General features: G+C 32.6%; 1 protein-coding gene across 1 annotated transcript; it reads left to right on the top strand.

Annotated features, from left to right (window-relative positions):
- Nucleotides 1–11,284: 11,284 nt before the first annotated feature.
- Amt (Ammonium transporter) lies at nucleotides 11,285–19,563 on the top strand. Its single transcript, XM_085188556.1, has 12 exons — nucleotides 11,285–11,852; nucleotides 13,250–13,336; nucleotides 13,736–13,934; nucleotides 14,129–14,274; nucleotides 14,681–14,844; nucleotides 16,238–16,323; nucleotides 16,692–16,774; nucleotides 17,329–17,478; nucleotides 18,022–18,099; nucleotides 18,311–18,489; nucleotides 18,784–18,903; nucleotides 19,093–19,563. Exons 1-12 carry the CDS (start codon nucleotides 11,705–11,707, stop codon nucleotides 19,480–19,482), a joined length of 1,830 nt encoding a protein of 609 aa, XP_085044682.1. The 5' UTR covers nucleotides 11,285–11,704; the 3' UTR covers nucleotides 19,483–19,563.
- Nucleotides 19,564–19,794: the final 231 nt, after the last annotated feature.

Here is a 19,794-nt window from a genome sequence, read left to right as displayed (position 1 = left end):
CATAATCTCATTGGTTCATTACCAAAGATATACCTATTTGTAGATAAGAATAATATCCTAAAAATATTTTTAATTCGAAAATTCCCGTAGTAGCGGAGCTTAATAGCGTAATATCATAAAACAATCGCGCAGTTTCAGAACGTTGAACGGACAATGATAGCAGTTTATCCGCGGCGGGAAACAATTCTAAATGACGTTAATTTTGGCGCGCAACGCCATTTTAGTTACACGGCAAAATGGTCGACCCAATTTGTTTTCGAATAACACTTTCTGCATTTCAGCGCTGTAGTTTCACGTTTTAATTACTGACGTTTTATTTAATTTAACATTTTTTAAGTATGCAAATGCAAGTAACATTTATTGGCTCTTTATAAATAATTTAAATATCGAATAGTACAAGGACAATTCACATTAAATAGTTACGAAAGAATTTTTGCTAGAATGAATATAAAATATTTAAACATAAAATAATAGAATTAATTTTAATCATCTAAGAACTAACATTAAAACTCTTCCTATTTAATCTGAACTGTAAAATTAAAAAAAACCGATCATACAAAAATGTATGCGCCTATTTTATAAGACATTTAAAAAAAACAACTTCTGAAAACTACGAGTCAACCGTACAAATTAAACTTACAACTAACCAGAAAGAAATTGTAACAAATTTCTTCCAAAAGTTGATGAAAACAAAATGTTTTTATTACTTTCGGCATAATGAATTACACACAAAGCGGTGACAGGACGCCATTGTTTGGATGGAAACATTTTGACATTTCGGAAAAAAGATGGCTGACGTTTATTGCGTTCAAAATTCCTTGTCGTAATTGTTCAAAAAAGATTTTATATTTGTCAATAATGACGGTTCCCCGCTGGGATAGCTTGTTATTGACGCTACCAGTAGCAAATGATTAGTTTCGGTGGCCATTGTAAAGTGTAAATAATCTTGTCTCACACTGTGTGTGCTGTGATGACCAACAACTGCGAAGAAAAACTAATTGTCACATTACTTTGTACTTACTACTTGAATTATTTCTTTGACTTCTTAGAGTGTAATAAAAAAAATGATACTATTTTTATTTATCGCCAAGCCACATAGGTAAATTGTTTCCTGACATAGATGACCTGCTTAAAAATTTGCATACTTAGGTGTATTTATGCAATATATTATGTATTATAGTTATTAATTAGTTAGAGTTACAAAAAGAACAAGCTACTGGTAGTTCTAGATATGGCGTCACAAACATAACATCAACATGTTTAAATTTAAAAAAAATGAATTATGTATTATCAATTTTTATTTTTACTTATTGATTTAATTTTATAATTTCTGCTACAACTTGCTTATTTATCTGATATAATCAAAATTTTATTACCTTTTCAAATTATGTAATAACTTACCAATTACTTACGACTGCGGTGACCTAAAAAAGTTGCAAACCAAACAAAACACTGCTTCTTTTGACCTTTTAAAAAATATATGAGATCGACACCCATCCCACCATTTCGTTGTGAAAAAATAGTGTAGATAGAGGCATGATTGTGCCGGAATATCCCTGATTCGGGTTGCGAGGTGTTTACGGCTCCCCGGAGGCCGACGTAAAAGTTTTATCACGTGAGAGAATGAATTTTCTTATATCATAAGCTGGATTCCGATTGATTTGACCGTTATTGATGCTGTTTTATGCTTGTTAAATTGTAGTGCGAAGTAACTTTGTAGCTATTTACAAAAAAAAATCTTGTGCATTACACTCTTTTAACGTAACTTCAACAAGAAAATGTCAAATTACTTTTAGTAGTACATTTAGTACATTAAATATTGAGAGAGAGAGAGAAATAAAAAAAGATTAATTGAATTACCATTTCATGAAACACCAATAGATTTAAAATAAAAAAGGTAATAATGAAAACAATTATTTAACCACTGGTATACCTACCAAACAGAATATAAAAACAATTTAAGGGGAACAGCAGATATCATTAAAATAATGCAACGATACAAAACAATCATATCCCATCCCTAACATAATAAATTAAGCAGAAGGATACAATCCATATAATAACGATATTAAACTTCATTTATTATTAAAAATTTCTTCGCAGACAACCCTCATGTCCGCATCGTCCCAGAGCAGTCATGAAAATAAAATCATGGCGCCCGACCCGCGTAGATTGAATTCAAAATTGGAATCAAAAGACAATCCTTTTTTTTTCTTTTTTATTGCGACAAATGGCGATGCGCAAAGTGACGGGTCACCAGTGTTAAATTTTGTATGAGTGTGAAAAATTGATATTGAGCTTGTGCTTAGGAATTGAGGTTTGATTTCAGATTTAAAAATGTATAAAGGTTCAGCGAGCGAGTTCATTGAATTGTTGGATTTTAGGTTTTATTCGTTGTATGTCTTCGCACATTGGTTTTTTAACGTTTTTAATTAATGTTTATATGTCCATCAAAGATCATCTCATAAGTAGATAGTTTGCAGAGAACATTTAAGATAAATACTAGTATAGTTTCATTGGGATATCCCCATTGAAACTAAAATCTAAAAAATAAATATTTTCACGATCTCACTAAACTTAATCAATGGATATCCAAAGTTATATTTAAGTATATATTTTAACTAATTTAACAAAACCACTAATTTTATATCAAATAATCATTCCGAATGAAATTCCTTTTATAGAAAAGACCAACACACATAAAGACAAAAATAACATGAAAAAAAAAACAGTATCAATTAGGTGACATCAAACATTTTAAATGCATGCGTTACCAATATGTCACAGCTGAGAGTATCGACCAATAAAGGAGCAATTAGTCGACGTTTTTTAACACAAATAGAATGGGGACGCCATAATGTAATATCCTTGTTCAGTCAAATTAAAAGGATGAGTGCTTAGAGTTTGTTGATGGTATGCTTTTTATGTCATTATTTATATATTACAATTGAATTCTATAATAGTGTCGTGTGGTTATATGTTGGCACTGTTATCTACGTCGGTAATAGCAAGTTCAAGTTCTGCTTTAATAAATAATTAAAATATATGCCACTGAACACGTAATGTGTTGAAAATTCAGCGGAAATTAGAGAAAAGAGTGTCATAACACTAGGTTACCTTTGCTTTGCATGCTATATGCGGAATATTTCCTTTTTATTCGTAAATGACGTATGAATTAACATTTCCATAACAAGTAACTTGGTAAAATAAATTAAGTAACTAATAAGTATATTTTTGAATATTCATTGTGGTAATGAGTAACGACGCGCGGCGAAGCGCGTTAAGTTCTGCCACTCAGATCGCAATGCCTTAATGGGAACTGACTGTCTTAACTAGACTTCCTGGTTCCGTCTGTCTACCCAGCTATGTGCAGAATACAGCGTAATTTAAAAAGACATACTTGGCTATCTTACTACACCTACATATATCGTACTACGGGGTTCTTTGTTATTATATATTTCTATTAGCAATACTAAGAATACACCGCTTTGACGCTTTTCGTTTTTTTTTTTGTAAATAAAAATATTAAATTACGTGCGCAAAACAAAATTCAAATATCATTGTAAAATTGAGCCTTTAAACGTTCTCAATAACAGAGTCAACACATCAGCGCCTCTAAACCACTTAGAGCTGCCGAAATCCGCCCTAAACCGGTTAAATCCAGCTAAATCCGTATTAATAGTCTGTCAAATTGCGAGGGGGACGCACCTGAGCTCGCGCCCCTTTTTTAATTTGATACTGGTGTATTATTTTGTTTTGACATTATACTCTGAGAGTGTAAATATAACTTATCTTTGTATTATAATGGATTAAAGCAGATAGTGTGATCATGTAGATGGTATTTAGCAAAAATGATTCTTTATATTTATTTTATGATGATTTTTTAAGCTCTATGTAATCTTTTTTAACATGTGTTATTTATGAAATATATTGTATGAAATAACAAGTGTTATTTCACACTTAGGAAAGAAAAGAAAAATATTTATACCACCAGCAGGCGCAGGTTCAAGTCCCATTACGTTCAAATTTTTATACGTTTTCGTAAAAAGAAGTATCTATTTTAACTATTTTGTCTAACCTTTTATAGACTTTTATTTTTACTCTTGTGTTTGTATGTGTATACTTTTATTATTAAGCTGCACCTATCTAACAAACTATTAAATAAAATCTTAGAATCTGAATTTTAACCACTTGTGATGCCTTGTATCTTCATGAAACTTGGCAGTTGCACCCACGTAACTTAGGTGACAATACAACGAGCTGGTGTGATAATGGAGCCAGGACTTGAGTATTGGAATTATTCAGAAGTTACTAGTAAACCATTCGACTAAACTCTTACAATTTCATAGAAAAGTGTTTTTTTTTTATTTAATTTAAAAAATATATTTTATTCATTTATTATATTTAATCATAAAATTTAGTATAGTTTATGTTTATTAAATATTTTAAATTATAGAACAATATGTGATATTTAAAACTTTGAAAAAGGAAACTAATTCAATTATATTTGTTAAATGTTTAAATTATGGCTTAACACTAAATAATATTATAAAAAAAATGACTTTACGACCTAAAATTATAAGCACTAAACATCCACATAAAATTTCTATGAAATGTAGCGGTTAACGTTAAAGTTTCAAATAAAACAATATACCATAGACAATGTAAAATTTTTACTGTCACCAAATTGCGGTAGTATCTAAATTACCTATGGTTGCAATATAACAATTAAACACTACTGTAAAGTAAATATGAATAGAGTTATAAAACAATTTCTCCGACGGTCGGGCGGCGGCCGTAGACAATTTAGTCACGCTTTGGAAATGGCTAAATGTATTGGACTGTATTGTGGAGTGTCCTTGGATTTTTAAAATGGCGGGAAAAAATGTGGCTGTCACTGTCAAAGGTTTTACATCACAAAAGAAAGTTGTTGTTTTACACTTGTGGTTTTTGCAAAATGTGCAATGTTAGTAAAATAATATTTGTTTCCATTTTTTTTTGCAGTGAACGTTTATGATGTTAGCACTTATTAACACTCATAAATTTAACAAAAAAAAAAAAACAAAAAATAGAAAGTTTATTAATATACCTACAATTAGGACATGTGTTTATGTTAGTTAGCTATTAACAAAATATTTTTAAAACAAGTAAAACAAGTAGTAAAACATGTGCCTCAAATGAAGGTTTTAAATGAAAATAAGATTACTTTTGTACCGATAGCCTACACATAACCTATTTGTAAAACACTAAACCAATATGTGCCCGTGCCAAAAAGACAGTCATGGCGCAGGGGCACAAGCATGCAACTTTAAAATGTAATCAACTCTCTTAACGAGGCAAGCACTGCGTTGAGTTCCACCACTCAACGTGCAATGACTACAGAACTCGGCGGAAAATGGGGAACTGGAGTGCCTTAATGGGATCCAGGTTCCATCTGCTTAGCCTGCTATGTGAGTAGCCAAAAGAAACAAAAATGTTAAATCCTATTCGTTTACTCAGTATAATATTTTTTTCTCATGGTGGCAGACTGAGATAGAAACAACGGCTCTAATGCCAGTGGAAAGGGGAAGGCTGAACCCCCCAATCACGGGCTAGATTATATTTTAATGCAATAATTCTACGTGATCATACAGCGTTTACGAGTACAGCGCTGCATCTACGGACCAATATTGAAGGATACGTCTTAAGATAGGTACAACAAAAATTTGCTATTTCTATAGCAGGTACCTTTTAGAGGGTAAGATCAAAACGATTAAAATTATGTAATATAGCCGTCAAGCCTTCCTCGATAAAAATACTATTCAACACAAAAATCATTTTTCATTTCGAATTTGCGCGTTTAACCACACAATGCCTTTAGCTTCATAATATAGATTCTTGCCGATCGATAATCTCGTTGAAATAGGTAAGTATAATAACAAAAGGAAAAAAGTTAATATTAATATTTAATACTATTATTTTTATATTAGGAAAAGAGAGCGGCGAGAGAGGTAGGGGAGGCATCGGTGTATCTTCGAAAACACGGTATGTACAATACGAAGAAAAATCACGTATGAAGAGGTTAATGGCAATCCAAAAAAATTCATCCGCTCAATTAAAATTTTATACAACTATTTTCAGTATTTCAAACTTCAATATAACAGTAAGTATTTTTTTATTCGATATCTCAAGACCAATCTTCACTAGTCGTCGTCATGTGTGTCACCTTTTAGAGTTCGCTGTAGATTAAATTTGTCGAAATTCGCCAGGGCTTTACTTTCTGTACACCGACGACAGCAAGCACAAAAACCTTACAAATATTTTTTATTATTATCTTATTTATTTATTATATTCAGTAACGCCGTCTTGGCATAGCGGCACAGCGTCTGTCTGTAAGCGTGATTGTTGTGGGTTCGATGCCCTCGAGGAAATGAATTATTTCCTCGCTTTGGTAAGAAGACAAAACGCGCTATTGAGTTCCGCCACCCATTGTTCAGAACCCCATCTTGGGAGAAGTGATTCCTCGCCTTTTTGAAGTAGGTTCAGTGTGTTCCTGCGCCTGGTAAATAAAATAAAATTTGTGGGGTGGGCACGGTCCACACGGCTTCCTCTCGTCGTACGCCCATGCCCGAATGTATAAAAAATCAACGACGTGTATAAAGACATGGTGTAAAGTGGAGTAAGTCGAGTAGAAAGGCAGACCCTGGCAAAAAAAGAAGAAGGCATGATTGAGTAGCGGACGTTAACGCCGTATTTTGTTTTACAACGCCGGAGAAATGATAGTTTCCCCAGATTTAATTAGCATTAGCATCATAACTCAAAATTTGGTCCCTAATTAGGGCCATCAAAGTGGGAATCAAACCCACAACCATCACGTTAACAGTCGTTAACCAATACTACGCCACTACGGCCGTAATATTAATCTGTTACGTGTTATTTAGCAGTAATACGCGCAACTTGCGCTCAGCACCGTACGGGTACCATGGAATAATATTCAATTATTAAAACAATAATCCTCCCTTACCGTCTCTCGGGCACCGGCATCTATGACGCCTGCTTCTCCTGGGAATACCTGTGTTATCTATTATATATTTTGCCCAGTGCTGGGACAAGAATGTGATTACAGGTAATTTGTTTGTTTGATTTGTTTTTCTTTTGTTGATTATTATAGATGGTTTTGGATTCAATTCTCACTTGGGGGAACGATTGTTTAAAACAGCTTCACGCTTTTTTTCGCATAGTAAGATAAGACTAGTTTTAACTTTAATACTAGGCTTACTCAGTGGAAACTTATGTATATTTTGTTCCTATGTTTGTACTGTCACACAAATATTCTTTAATACTCATGATTCTCCTCTAATATAATATTTACCAGTATATTATACCTAAACATAATGTATGTAGTCTTCCGTTACCGAGTGACAGACAAACAGAAAATTTAGCACGAGGGTAGGTTAAGGAGCATATGGAAGCACTAGGGCCCATATTTATGAATCGCTCACAACTCTGAGATCGATCTTGAGAGCGATCTTGAGTCACCGTTTAAATATTCTATTATTTATAAATAGCTCTCATATCTGAGATAGAATCTATGAATTAAAACTACATCTCAAAATTGGTTTTAGAGTTGAGAGTTAAAACTAAAACTGAACTGAAACTGCATTAACATCCGTAATGTAATCTGGAAGTCTTAACTTTTAAGCTTATCTCGGTGAAAAGCGACTGTTTCATAATTCACGTAGAGCATGCAAAGGATAAAATTTGGTAAAGCGCCATCTGTTAGTGAATAGTTTTATATTTTTATTTTACTAGTTTCTTCTAGAGGGCGTTAATCTGCTAATATTGAAAGTAACTAATATAAACAAGTATAATAGTTACTTTTAACATCAACAGACGTCACTATTGCGGCCCAGTGGCACCTGACTACACGCGAAGGTTGTAGATGTCTGAACTAATAGCAATGAAATATTATTATTACCCAGCTCTAATAACATAAAATGCACCGTTGTGATACAACAATCAACACTCATTGTCTCAAGTTGAGGGAAAACTGAGAACGGAGTGTTTGGCACTAAGTTTTCTCTGTCTGCCTTAAAAAAAATCTTTAAAAAAATCACTATTGATATTCTTTTTCTTTGAAGAAAATTCCGTTCTTCAATTTTCGCTGATATTAGACATAAGTATTGCGTGGGAAGTGACAGAACCCAATGGCGTGGCATGTCTCATTAAAACAAGGAAATGAAAATGATTTCAAATATAATAATTTTTCCGAGTTAAATTAGATTATTACAAGTAATTTAATACGTCATCACAGGTCATGTCAACTTCAGAAGCAGTTAGCGCCATTTTTAATTTATATTTACATGTAAACTCAGTCAGGTAAACAAAATAAGTCGGTCAACAATTACTTACAATTTAATATAACAGTAATCTATAAAGTATGACTCATCAAAGACCGACCTTAACAAACCTGTCTCGATACTCCTATATTGATATCTTTATTCAAGTTTGTCTTAATAAATTTATTTAATTTTTAACTTTAAATACATAACCTAATTTAATTAATAGGTTCAATTATTTCCGTTTTGTTTCAGGTTCTTATAATAAAATATTTTACTAAAATCTAATATTTGTGTGGAATAAAGTTATTATTGTATATTGTACATAAATAGCTACATTTTGTTAGAAGACATCGTGACGCCGCAGGACAGCATCTGGCTGTAATCCCACTCGGGTAGTAAATTATTTTTTTCATTTTCTTTGCTCTAGTAATGAAGCAAGGCGCGGCATTGAGATCTGCCACTAAAATGCCTCCAGAACTCGGCGGAAAAACGGATTTGTCTTAATAGGAACAGATTGTCTTAACACTATGTTCCCAGGTTCCCTCTACCTACCCTGCTATGACGTGACGCTGAAACAAAATTACTATTAAAATAATTTTCATGTTTTCAGTATCGTTAATGTTTCACAATTTTTTTGTACACTCTTGTAACAGATCAGCGTCCTCGCTATTATAAAACGTGTGAAAATTTACAACTACCTACTAAAAATATTTCTATAATATCCATTATCGTTATTTTTCATATTAGAATAACTAATTTATATATTAAATAGGTCACTAGGTTAATACAATAAATTTATGGTAACAAGATCATTAGGTAAGACTAGATACTTCCTTCAGCCCTCGAGGCGCAGTGGTACAAGCATGTGACAGTAAGCACGACGGCTGTAGATTCGATTCCCAGTCGGGGTGATAAATTGCTTAATACTTTCATTTCCTTACTTGGGTAACAAGGCAATGCGCGACGTTGAGTTCCGCCGCTCACACGCAATGCCTTCATAATTGGTTGAAAAGTAGGGAACTGAGTAAAAACGTTCATTTAAGTTTCGTTTAACTTTGTGAGCTAGTGTTATATCCTATATATATATAGCTAGGTATGCAGAGAGAATATAGTGTTAAAACACTCAGTCGCCCACGCACCGCCCAATATTCGAGACGTTGAGTGTTGTTTGGCGAAACTAACTCTGCGCTTTGACATGTTACGACACTACGACTGAGGAAATTAAAATAATTCCTTCCACATTGAATGACTTTCATAATGATTTTTTTTCAAAGTCATTGGGACTCAAACCCCCCAATACAGTCCGATCGTCGCCAAAGCCATACGTTCTTATCGATCTACGTCAAAATTTCCATCCCTTACAACTTATAAGGTATAAAAATTTTGACCACGTTATATTAAACTCGAATCTTTAACATTGAGCTTTTCGTGGCGTATTACAAAATCGTATGACTGAAAACGCGATGGTTACCTGTTTTATTCCCGCTCTAGCAGACGAAGCGCGACGTTGAGAATCCCCTTTTTGTTAAAAGATGATTGTGTGTTGCAGAATGTCTAAAAAATTAGGTAAAAGTGAGGGACAGAGTGTCTTAACACTCGCTATAGAGGATAGACGTGATGCTGCTCTTAAAGATTACCTACATTTTTATGTGACACGAACACGACGCTAAAACCTAAAAAGATTTGAATATGTAACTAATTTTTACATACATTATAACAATTCGACGAAATTGTTAGAACTTGAGAACGAATTGACGCGTGCTAAACGCGTTGCTACGACAGTGTGTACCTAACATGTATATCACTTTATACAAAAGTGGTAGTGCTGGTTATATTCAAATCAAATCAAATAATCAAATCAGCTTCACGCTGTATCCCGCACACAGCAGGGTAGGCAGAGGGAATCTAGTGTTAACACACTCCGTTCCTCACTTTCCGCTAAATTCTTCAGGCCAATAGTAGCGTAGGAGCACAAAGTGTGTTTGTAAATGCGACTGATGGTGGGTTCAATACCCACTCGAGTAAATGAAATATTTATTTAAATATTATATTTATATATTTTTCTTCCTCCTGGCATTCATCCCGGCGTTTGCTATCATCCTGTTGAACCTTCTCCACTTTGCACGGTCTTCAAAGTCCTCGATGATAAGACATTGGCTCCGCCAATCCACAAAATCGTCGTAAAAAGGGGTAACAAAGTTTTTGCTTTAGGTGAAATATAAGTATTTACAGATTTAAATAGCTGAAGTAAGACCCCACATGTGAAACGCACGACGAATCACGTAATATGTGCGCTTCAAATACATACATTGTTTGATAGTTGAGATGAGTGTGTAACTAATGGAACTAATATAACTAAGTAGGCACAAAAAATGATTTTGCTTAAATGTTATGTAAATTAGTAGGTAGTTGTAAGCGAAATAGGCAGATATTTTTACTTTACCTTAGTAATAAGAATATTTCAAAAAATATACATCGTCTATTGCCGCCGACTGTAAGCACGACGTTTGTGAGCATGTGAGAAAGAAGTGTCTTAGCATTAGGTTCTCTCTGTTTATCTCAACTAAGTTTTTTCATATGGAGAAAAATGTATGAAAGGAGAGTTTAACACTATAAAGCGTGAAACTCTCCACTTTTTATAAAATTTGCCGTATTCAAATGGGATACTTTCTGTGGAACTAATATTCTGCAATTTGCCAGGAAGTGAGGACTAACGTAAAAACGTTAGGTACGTTGAACGTTACGTGGAAGTAAGTAACGATACAAATAAAGGAAAAAATCCAAAGAAATGAAATCATTCCCCCTATGCGCCTCCTAATCGTCGCATTACAGTTAGAAATTTATAAGAACCATCAAAATATCGAATATTTTTCTTAATTTATATTTTAAAACAGCGGAACCCTGAAAACGAATAATTATTTACTGCACAGCACAGATATAAAAACACAAGCCACTTACGAAGACGATTTATTTCGATCAACATATTCACCGTGGGCGGTCGTTACTCTAAAAATATATTTAAAATGACGAAAAAATAAGTTAAACATATATAATAATTCCAAATTATATAAAAGTAGAGCAAATATTCTTTAATTTAATATGGAATTAGTGTGCGACTCTTTAAACTGATAAACGCGTATTAAATTGTTTATATTTTGTCTTTTTTTTGTTGAAGTGAAGAAGTAATTAATAGTTAATGATTATTTTTAATTCAGTTCAATTTTGTTAATGATGGCGTTTCAAGTGTGTCATATTTAATTCTCAATACTAAATATTATAATCAAATTTTTAATCAAACATAAAATAAACTTAACTCTTCGTAAAGATAAAAGAGAAAAAATGGATTTATAAGAATTAACTAAATATATATACAGAAATTAAAAATGGATACAAATTGGACCTTCCACATGGGACTGAGGTCCCCAAACTTGACGAACACGACTGTCAGTTTACAAGAAAACTTTGAAATCGACCTCGAAGACACTAACTGGATTCTAACATCGTCCTTCATAATATTCACAATGCAAACGGGTAAGTTATTTATCTTAAGCATAAAGTGTGTTTGGATACCGTCGGGCTATATACGCAACGGCTGTGGATTCGATTCCCACTCGAGATAATAAATCATTTCTGTTCACCTCAGTCTGATAATAAGACGTGGCACGGCGTTATTCCGCCACTCAACGCGCAATGTCTCGAAAATTGGGTGGTGCGTGGGGAATTAAGTGTTTTAACACTAGGTTCCCTGTACCTATCCTATTATATGCGAGATACAGTGTGAAATTAAAACAAGATAGAAAACTTTTTGTTGGTGAAAATGTAAACCTAATTTATTTCCATCCGTTAAGTGGCAAAAATCAAGGACACGCTTTGCGTCAGATGTCAGCAAATGAAAATAATTTATTTCTCCGAGTGGAAATCGAACTCGTTACATTTACATTAAGACGCCACCGGACCGCCTCATGAAAAAAGTAATATTTGGGTCTACCTAATTTTAAATTGATAATATCTTTTTAAATGTGTTTTAATGACCTCGATATTAATCTATATAAAATGCACAAATACATTAAGATACCTATTGAAATAAAAAAAATGTATTATAAAGTCAATATTTAAAGACTGAATTAGACTCTGGAACTGTCATTTAGGTTTGAATGGAAAAAATCATTTAGCGTTGGATGCATGTATTTAGTCTATAGGCTATGGCTATAGGCACTGTGGTCAGGTTTACCCCAGGCCACAGTAGTAAAAACTAGTTTATTTATTATATCTAAAGATGAAATTGTTGCCTTCAAACGGAGGACATGAATTTGTGTCAGTAACATTACAAAGTCAATTTTACAACTTCAGATGTATACATCAGATACATAATATTGCAAAATATTGAATTTTATTTTCCTTTTGTTCATACTTTGTGTGGCAATATAAAATTAAACCGGATGTTCAAGGTGTTTACACAACCTTATAATATTAAATTATTTGAGGATATTTCCCTTTTCCTTGTGTTGTGTTGAAAAAGTGGCTATTGAGGCACAGTGGGGCTGACTGTGACAATCGTGGTAGATTTGGTTCCTACTCGGGGGAAAGAATTAATTTCATATTTCCTTTCTGGAAAAACAAGTTATCGAGTTTCATTACTCAATACTTGATGTCCTAAATTCGAGCGTCTTGTCATTTAGTTCTCTCTGCCTATTCTGTAATGGAAACAGTACTCTTTCTAAACTTTGCAGCCTCTAGAACCGAAACTTGTCTCTTGATTTACCCGAATTGTGACAAATATGTCACAATTCGGGTAAATCTGTGAAGATTAGATGTATTACGAAATGTAGGTACATGGAAAATGTTAATTCTGCACTTTTAGAAATACCTATTATTAATATGAAATATCTAATATAATACTTTATTTTAATAATATATTTTTGTTTTAGGCTTTGGGATGCTTGAGTCGGGATGCGTGTCAATAAAAAACGAAGCTAATATAATGATGAAGAACCTCGCTGACATATCACTTGGTGGTACGATAACATATTGTCTATGCTATCTATATATTTATTTTCCTCAGACAAGCTATCTATTTAGATTTTTCGTACAACAGTAGGCATGGTGCCTGAGCCAACCAGAAAATGATCTGGTGTCCACCCCAGAATTTAATAATTACAAATATAAGCTTGAAAAATAAAAAAGGATTTTATATATTTTTTTATATTATTTCTTTTTAAAAAGACGTATAAAAATAACAACGTAAAGTTTTAAATGAACCTGTTATTCTATAACTGAAAAAAGAATAAAAAAACTTGCTTTACAAATTTTTAAATAGAACATATCCCTTCAAGGATAATTTTATAGGTAAATCCCTTATATAAGATAACCAATTTATTAAATTTTAAAAATTAAATATATTACTTGTCAATCAGGTCTAACATACTGGATATTCGGCTACGGCATGTCCTTTGGCGATGGGCCACTGTCCAACCCTTTTATAGGGGTGGGCAACTTCCTAGTGGACCCACCGGTTGGCGACGCGCTGATGGGTCCCGTTTTCGCTTCGTTTCTATTCCAATTGTCGTTTGCTACCACGGCTACTACTATAGTCAGTGGTGCTATGGCAGAAAGGTATTCAATTTTTAATAATGTGTATGTGTAATGTGTAAAATCAATTTAAATGATTTCATTTCCTTGACATCGAGCCCACAAGCTTCACATTAAAAAGATGATAATTTATTTTTATTAATGTGTTATAAATATATTGGAATTAGAAAATATTTTTTTTCTGGGTCTAAACCTTTATTTTTTTCCTTCACAAATAGATGTAACTTCAAAGCGTACTGCCTTTTCTCGTTTCTAAACACAATAGTGTACTGTGTGCCTGCGGGCTGGGTGTGGGGGAAACATGGCTTCCTGAACCAGTTGGGAGCCGTGGATATAGCTGGCTCGGGACCCGTACATCTTATTGGTGAGTTTTATAAATACTTATTTAGATTTTTTTATATCTTATCGTTGTATCCCGCACATAGCAACGTAGGCAGAGGGAACCTAATGTTAAGATATTTCCGTTTCCCACTTTTTCGCCGAATTCTAGAGGCATTTCAAGCGTGAACCAAAACTATAGTACGATCTACGAGTCTTGGTTGCCCTGAAAATTAGGTTTTCTGTGTGAACATTTGCTTTACATATTCATTTTACTTACTTAATTACTTTATTTGCTTTACTGTGTACACTCGGGAAAAAATAAATTAAAAATAAGAAAAAATTGCGCAGCTCTACAGCCTAAAATTTAGGGCGACCATGACTCGTAGACCGTACTGTTTAACAATTTTAGGTATATATATTGAAATAAACGCACAAATATACAATTCTAGGAGGTTCTTCAGCTTTCGCATCCGCTCTCATGCTAGGCCCGCGTCTAGGACGATACGCTCGCGGCACAGCCCCTTTACCCTTGGGTAACCCTGTTAACGCTGTTATGGGAACCTTTGTGTTGTGGTGGGGATGGCTCGCTTTTAACTCTGGAAGTACTTATGGAGTAAGTTTGATTAATATATTATTCGTGTCGAAATTACAGCAGCATGGCGTTTAGCTCCGCCACCATAAATGAAATGTCTCGATGCTTAGTTCTCTCTAGGTATAGGTACCAAAACCTTAAATAATATTCTCGTATTTCTACAGCGTTACTATCTCATATTGAGTACGTTAACATTAAACGAAAATAAACGAAACCAATGCTAAGCTCTCAATAACTTTAATTACCTGGCAACATAAAAACATAACTTTGATACTAATTTTATGAAAACAAAAAAAATAGTACTAAAGAGGCTATTAAAGTAAATGACTGAATACATAATGTTATAGTCAATTAGCTTAAATCGGTTCATACAAATAAGACGAATGCCCGATCGCTTTGATTGTTCCTAAACGGTCGCCATTTTAAAATTAAATGAGCTCCACAAAATGGCCGCAATTTACCAAGCACGATAATGTAGGTACTTAATTGTTTTTAAATGGTGTAATTTGTGGATAAATATAGAGATTGTGTCGTTAATATTTTATTTTTAAGACCTAACAAAATAAATTATAAAGGTTTTTTATTTTATTGTTATGTTTCAATACGATAGGCCCACTAATGCCAACATTTTTTTTATAAATTATTTATTATGGACACAGAAATCATCAAGGTTTAACCGACTTCCAAAAAGATTATTTCATATACCTACGTATACTCGTATGTTGGAATAATTTAGCCTTCAAAACATGCTTGTGCTAAATTTTGTAAATGTACTTAGGTATATAAATTTGTATGTTTTGTGATCCATTAATTTCTCGCCACCTAAAATACATTTACAAAAGTTATATCGAAGCAGTCAATTTTCATTAAAACGACATATACTCCGACTTAGCGAACAGACGAAGTTTCATTAAAATCGGTTTAGTAGTTTTAAGATAGATATTTAAAGTTGGTTTAATTTTTAAAATTATTTTTGCATAATCATAAGGAAAATTTAACAAAATACTATTATAAAGTTAACGACTTCAAGTATCATCATTTGGCGAGAAAGAACGCCATTAAACTAATATTTCTTATAACTTTTTATGTATGATCTTTTATTTTTCTAATCTAAGTGTGTTATTAGTACTTTAGAAGATATAATAATAGTCTACACGTTTATTCCAAGTAAATAGACATTATTTAGACATCATTAAAAAAAGTTTTAATGGAAATGGGATAGTTGTGGGTTCGATACCCACTTAGGTGAAATATTTTTTTAAATTCATACTGTATCTTGCACATAGTAATGTAGGCAGAGGGAACCCGGGAACCTATTACGGTAAGTTTTGCAGGTTACGGGGTGAAGCTAAAAAAATGTTTAACTTTTAAAAACCTTATTACGCTTTTTTTATATAAATTTCTTTATTTAAAGGTAAGTGGAGCAAAATGGCAGTATGCAGCCCGCGCCGCAGTCATGACGATGATGGGTTCTTTCGGCGGAGGATGTTTTGGGTTACTGTGAGTGATTGAATCGATATCATAATTATAATATATATTGAAAATAGATCATTTATATTATTTCGTTGTTTTATAATATCAAATACGTAGGTGCAAGCAAAAGTTTTTAATTTGTCAAATTTAATTATTATGACAACGGAATGTCGATTAATGAAATAGTTTTAATTGATTGATTTCTCGGTATATGGCGTTTCGAGCGTGCCAGTTGAGCACAATTCATTTCGCCAATGTCACGTTGTATGGAATCGTTTTAATTGTGTAAAAAAAATTAAATCATTTGACAAAATCAATTATATCGTGCTTATAATATATAATGCACATTTAATATTCCTTTTAAATAATGATACTTAAAATATACCTTATTTTAGATTCACGTTGATTAAGAACAAAGGGCGAGCTGAAGTGATGGAATTGATTAACAGTATTCTTGGATCACTTGTATCGATAACTGGTTAGTAGTTCTATTTTTTATACGATGGTTCTATTTAATAAGAAGAAGCCAGTCGGGGCGCAGGGACACAAGCGTGTGATTATAAACGCAACAGGTTAACTCGAGGAAATGAAATACATACCTAATTTTCATTTCTTCAATCTGGTGTTGAGTGCCATTAAGTTCCGCCACTCAACTCGCAATGGCTCCAGAATTCGATGAAAGCTAGAGAACAAAGTGTTTTAACACTAGACTCCCTCTGCCTCTGCCTACTCTGCTATAGCGTAAATAGCGGGATACACACACGGCGCGTGATATGAACACATTTGTTAAAAATTTTAAGCACATTAGACATACTTATGACAATTATTAATATTTTATTGTTTTGTTTTACATATTCAGCACTTTCTTAAAATAATCAATATTTAAATACAATATTTTCTCATAGAATAGAACCCAAACCCTTACTAGCAACTATACTTTAATAGTGATGTGCCGATGTGTAATATGTCTTCTCAGATATTCCACGATTGTTTTATCGATTCTTATTCGTTTTAATATTTCATACATTTCAGCCGGATGTTTCTTATATCGTGCATGGGAATCAATAGTAATAGGTATGATAGGAGCTGCTATAGCGGCCATAGCTACTCCATTATTCGATAAGATGAAGGTCGATGACCCCGTCGGTGCTTCCGCAGTACATGGCGCTTGTGGGCTATGGGGTTAGTAAAGGATCATTTTTATCATAATCGTTTTTCATTGTGGCGCAGTATAATAGGGTCTAACTGTAAACGCAATGGTTGTGGGTGTGATGTAAAAATCAAATAAGTACTTAATATTTAAATAAGTAATGACTCTTATTAAGCTAAAAGTCATTAATTATTGCCATTTCTCTTACCCTGGTACTATAACACGCGACGTTGAGTTCCACTACACAAGGTCTCTCGAATTTTAGCGAAAAGTAGAGAAATAAATTTGTTGACACTAGATTCTCACTATGTAAAATTGAAAAAAATATATTCACATTTTATATAAAGAAATGCTGATGAAATTACCCAGAATTACATTTATTTACATTTCCAGTAACATTGGAACTTACAACCATGTGCTGTCAGACGTTGTGCTTTGATGTTTTCGAAGTAATTTGTTTTTTTTTATTTTACCTATGTTGTAAAAAAAAATAATTGTCCAATTTAGCTTATTGGACCTTCGAGTAATATTTTGTAAGTTCAATTGTATAAGTAATTTTACATTATATGTTTAAGGTGTCTTAGCAGTCGGACTTTTTGCGGATAATCCTATTCCTATGGACACTACAAATGGCAGATCAGGTCTTTTTAAGGGTAAAATAATATTGAATTAATAAGAAGAAATTTTTATTGCTATTACTATTAATATAAAATACTAGGAAATAAATCTGACCACATTAAGTTTTTTACTTTAAGTAAATTACTAACAACTTACGCTCATACATTTAAAAATCATCACAATATGATATTCTCAATCTTGAAAGATTGATTTATTATTGATTAATAAATACCGTTTATTTTTCAGGTGGCGGCTGGTATCTCTTAGGAGTCCAAGCCCTTACTGGCCTCTGTCTAATGTTGTGGGGTGCTCTAGTCACTATGGCTCTGCTGTGGCTTATAGATTTAGTTTTGCCTATCAGAATGGATCCATATGAAGAATTACTTGGAGCTGATTTGACAGAACACAAAATAAGACACGGACAGGTAGTATTTTGATATGATAATTGTATTTTAGTTCTTCCTATGCACGTGTACGTGTTATATGTATATATTTCTTGTGATGGTAATCAAAATTTTACTGAAAAATCTCCAAGTTATGATGAATATATATTTTATTTCAATAAAAAATCTATATTTTAAGTGTATCTATTAACAATCTTAGTATACTACTATTTTCAATTACAAAAACAAACAGCAACAGGCAACTTATATTTAAGTGTTCACCTAATATAGGATAGAATATGAAGTTTTTTTTCTAGAAAGCTCTTACTATTTCAGGTTGGAGTATCTCGAGCAGTGTCAGCATTACGACCGTATCACAGGTCGAATAGTATCGAAGAAGTTGGTAGTATTGGTGTTAATACAGGACATAGTCTCGTTGTTGATAAACTACATGAAGTAATTATTTTATTTAGAGAAAATTATTCCGTTGATGATTTGAATTTATATTTATAATAATTTTCGATATTTTTACCAAATTAACCACACAAATCGAAATTTAATTTATAAAATATTTTATAAGTTTAACATTAAAACGCTTGTCACTAAAAGTTGTCACAAAAAATAATTTTAAATTCAATATTGCAGTTACAAAAGAAGAAAAAGAAAAACAAATTCACGAGCAACCTACAAATATTTACAAACAACAGTTTCGACGTAACAGATCCGGACAGTTTTAAAAATAATGGTTTTCTTAATAAAAGACCAGGGAATCCCGAAAACGATCTCCATCGCGCTATAGATTCAATGGCTAGTGAGATAAATGGACAAAATAATCCACAAACAGCCATAGTTCGTGTAATACCCGAAACAGTTAAAGGAAAGAAGTTAAAAGAACTGTCTGCTAGTGAACTACAAGAGTTAGAAGAAATAAATGCAAGCGAAGATCGATTTAGACATCGTATCACTGAAAATGATTATAAAAATGATATCGAGAGATGTGGCACATCAAATGCGACTTTGCGGTGGATCGATTAGTTTATAGATGTAATATTGAAATAGTTGTGATGTTGTTATTTTAGAAAGTGTAAATAAATATTTGTAAAATTATTTAAAATATTTATATAATAAAAACATTGCTTAATGTTGTTGATTAAAATAGGATAAGTAACTCTATCACTGTTTTTGCAAATAAATATATAATAAACAACTTTTAGACCATATAATTGTAATTTGAAATATTTTAGAAAGTAATGCATAAATTACACTTATGAAATATTCTTACTTTAAATACGAAAATTTATCTGAACAGTACGTAAAAATTATTATATGTTAAAATAGTTCCTTTTT

Source organism: Heliconius melpomene, chromosome 7 (assembly GCF_056956725.1).
Source record: "Heliconius melpomene rosina isolate 202511_hmr_F chromosome 7, ASM5695672v1, whole genome shotgun sequence".
NCBI classification, from domain to species: Eukaryota; Metazoa; Arthropoda; class Insecta; order Lepidoptera; family Nymphalidae; genus Heliconius; species Heliconius melpomene.
Note: the sequence above shows the minus strand (reverse complement) of the source record. Positions and strands in the feature narration are given on the sequence as shown.

What these genes read in the sequence shown, in the direction of transcription:
- Amt (XM_085188556.1), top strand. Translation starts at nt 11,705, where the DNA reads ATGGATACAAATTGGACCTTCCACATGGGACTGAGGTCCCCAAACTTG. An exon ending in ACTCTGGAAGTACTTATGGA is followed by an intron (nt 14,845 to 16,237) that starts GTAAGTTTGATT and finishes CTTTATTTAAAG; the next exon opens with GTAAGTGGAGCAAAATGGCA. An exon ending in ACAAAATAAGACACGGACAG is followed by an intron (nt 18,490 to 18,783) that starts GTAGTATTTTGA and finishes TTACTATTTCAG; the next exon opens with GTTGGAGTATCTCGAGCAGT.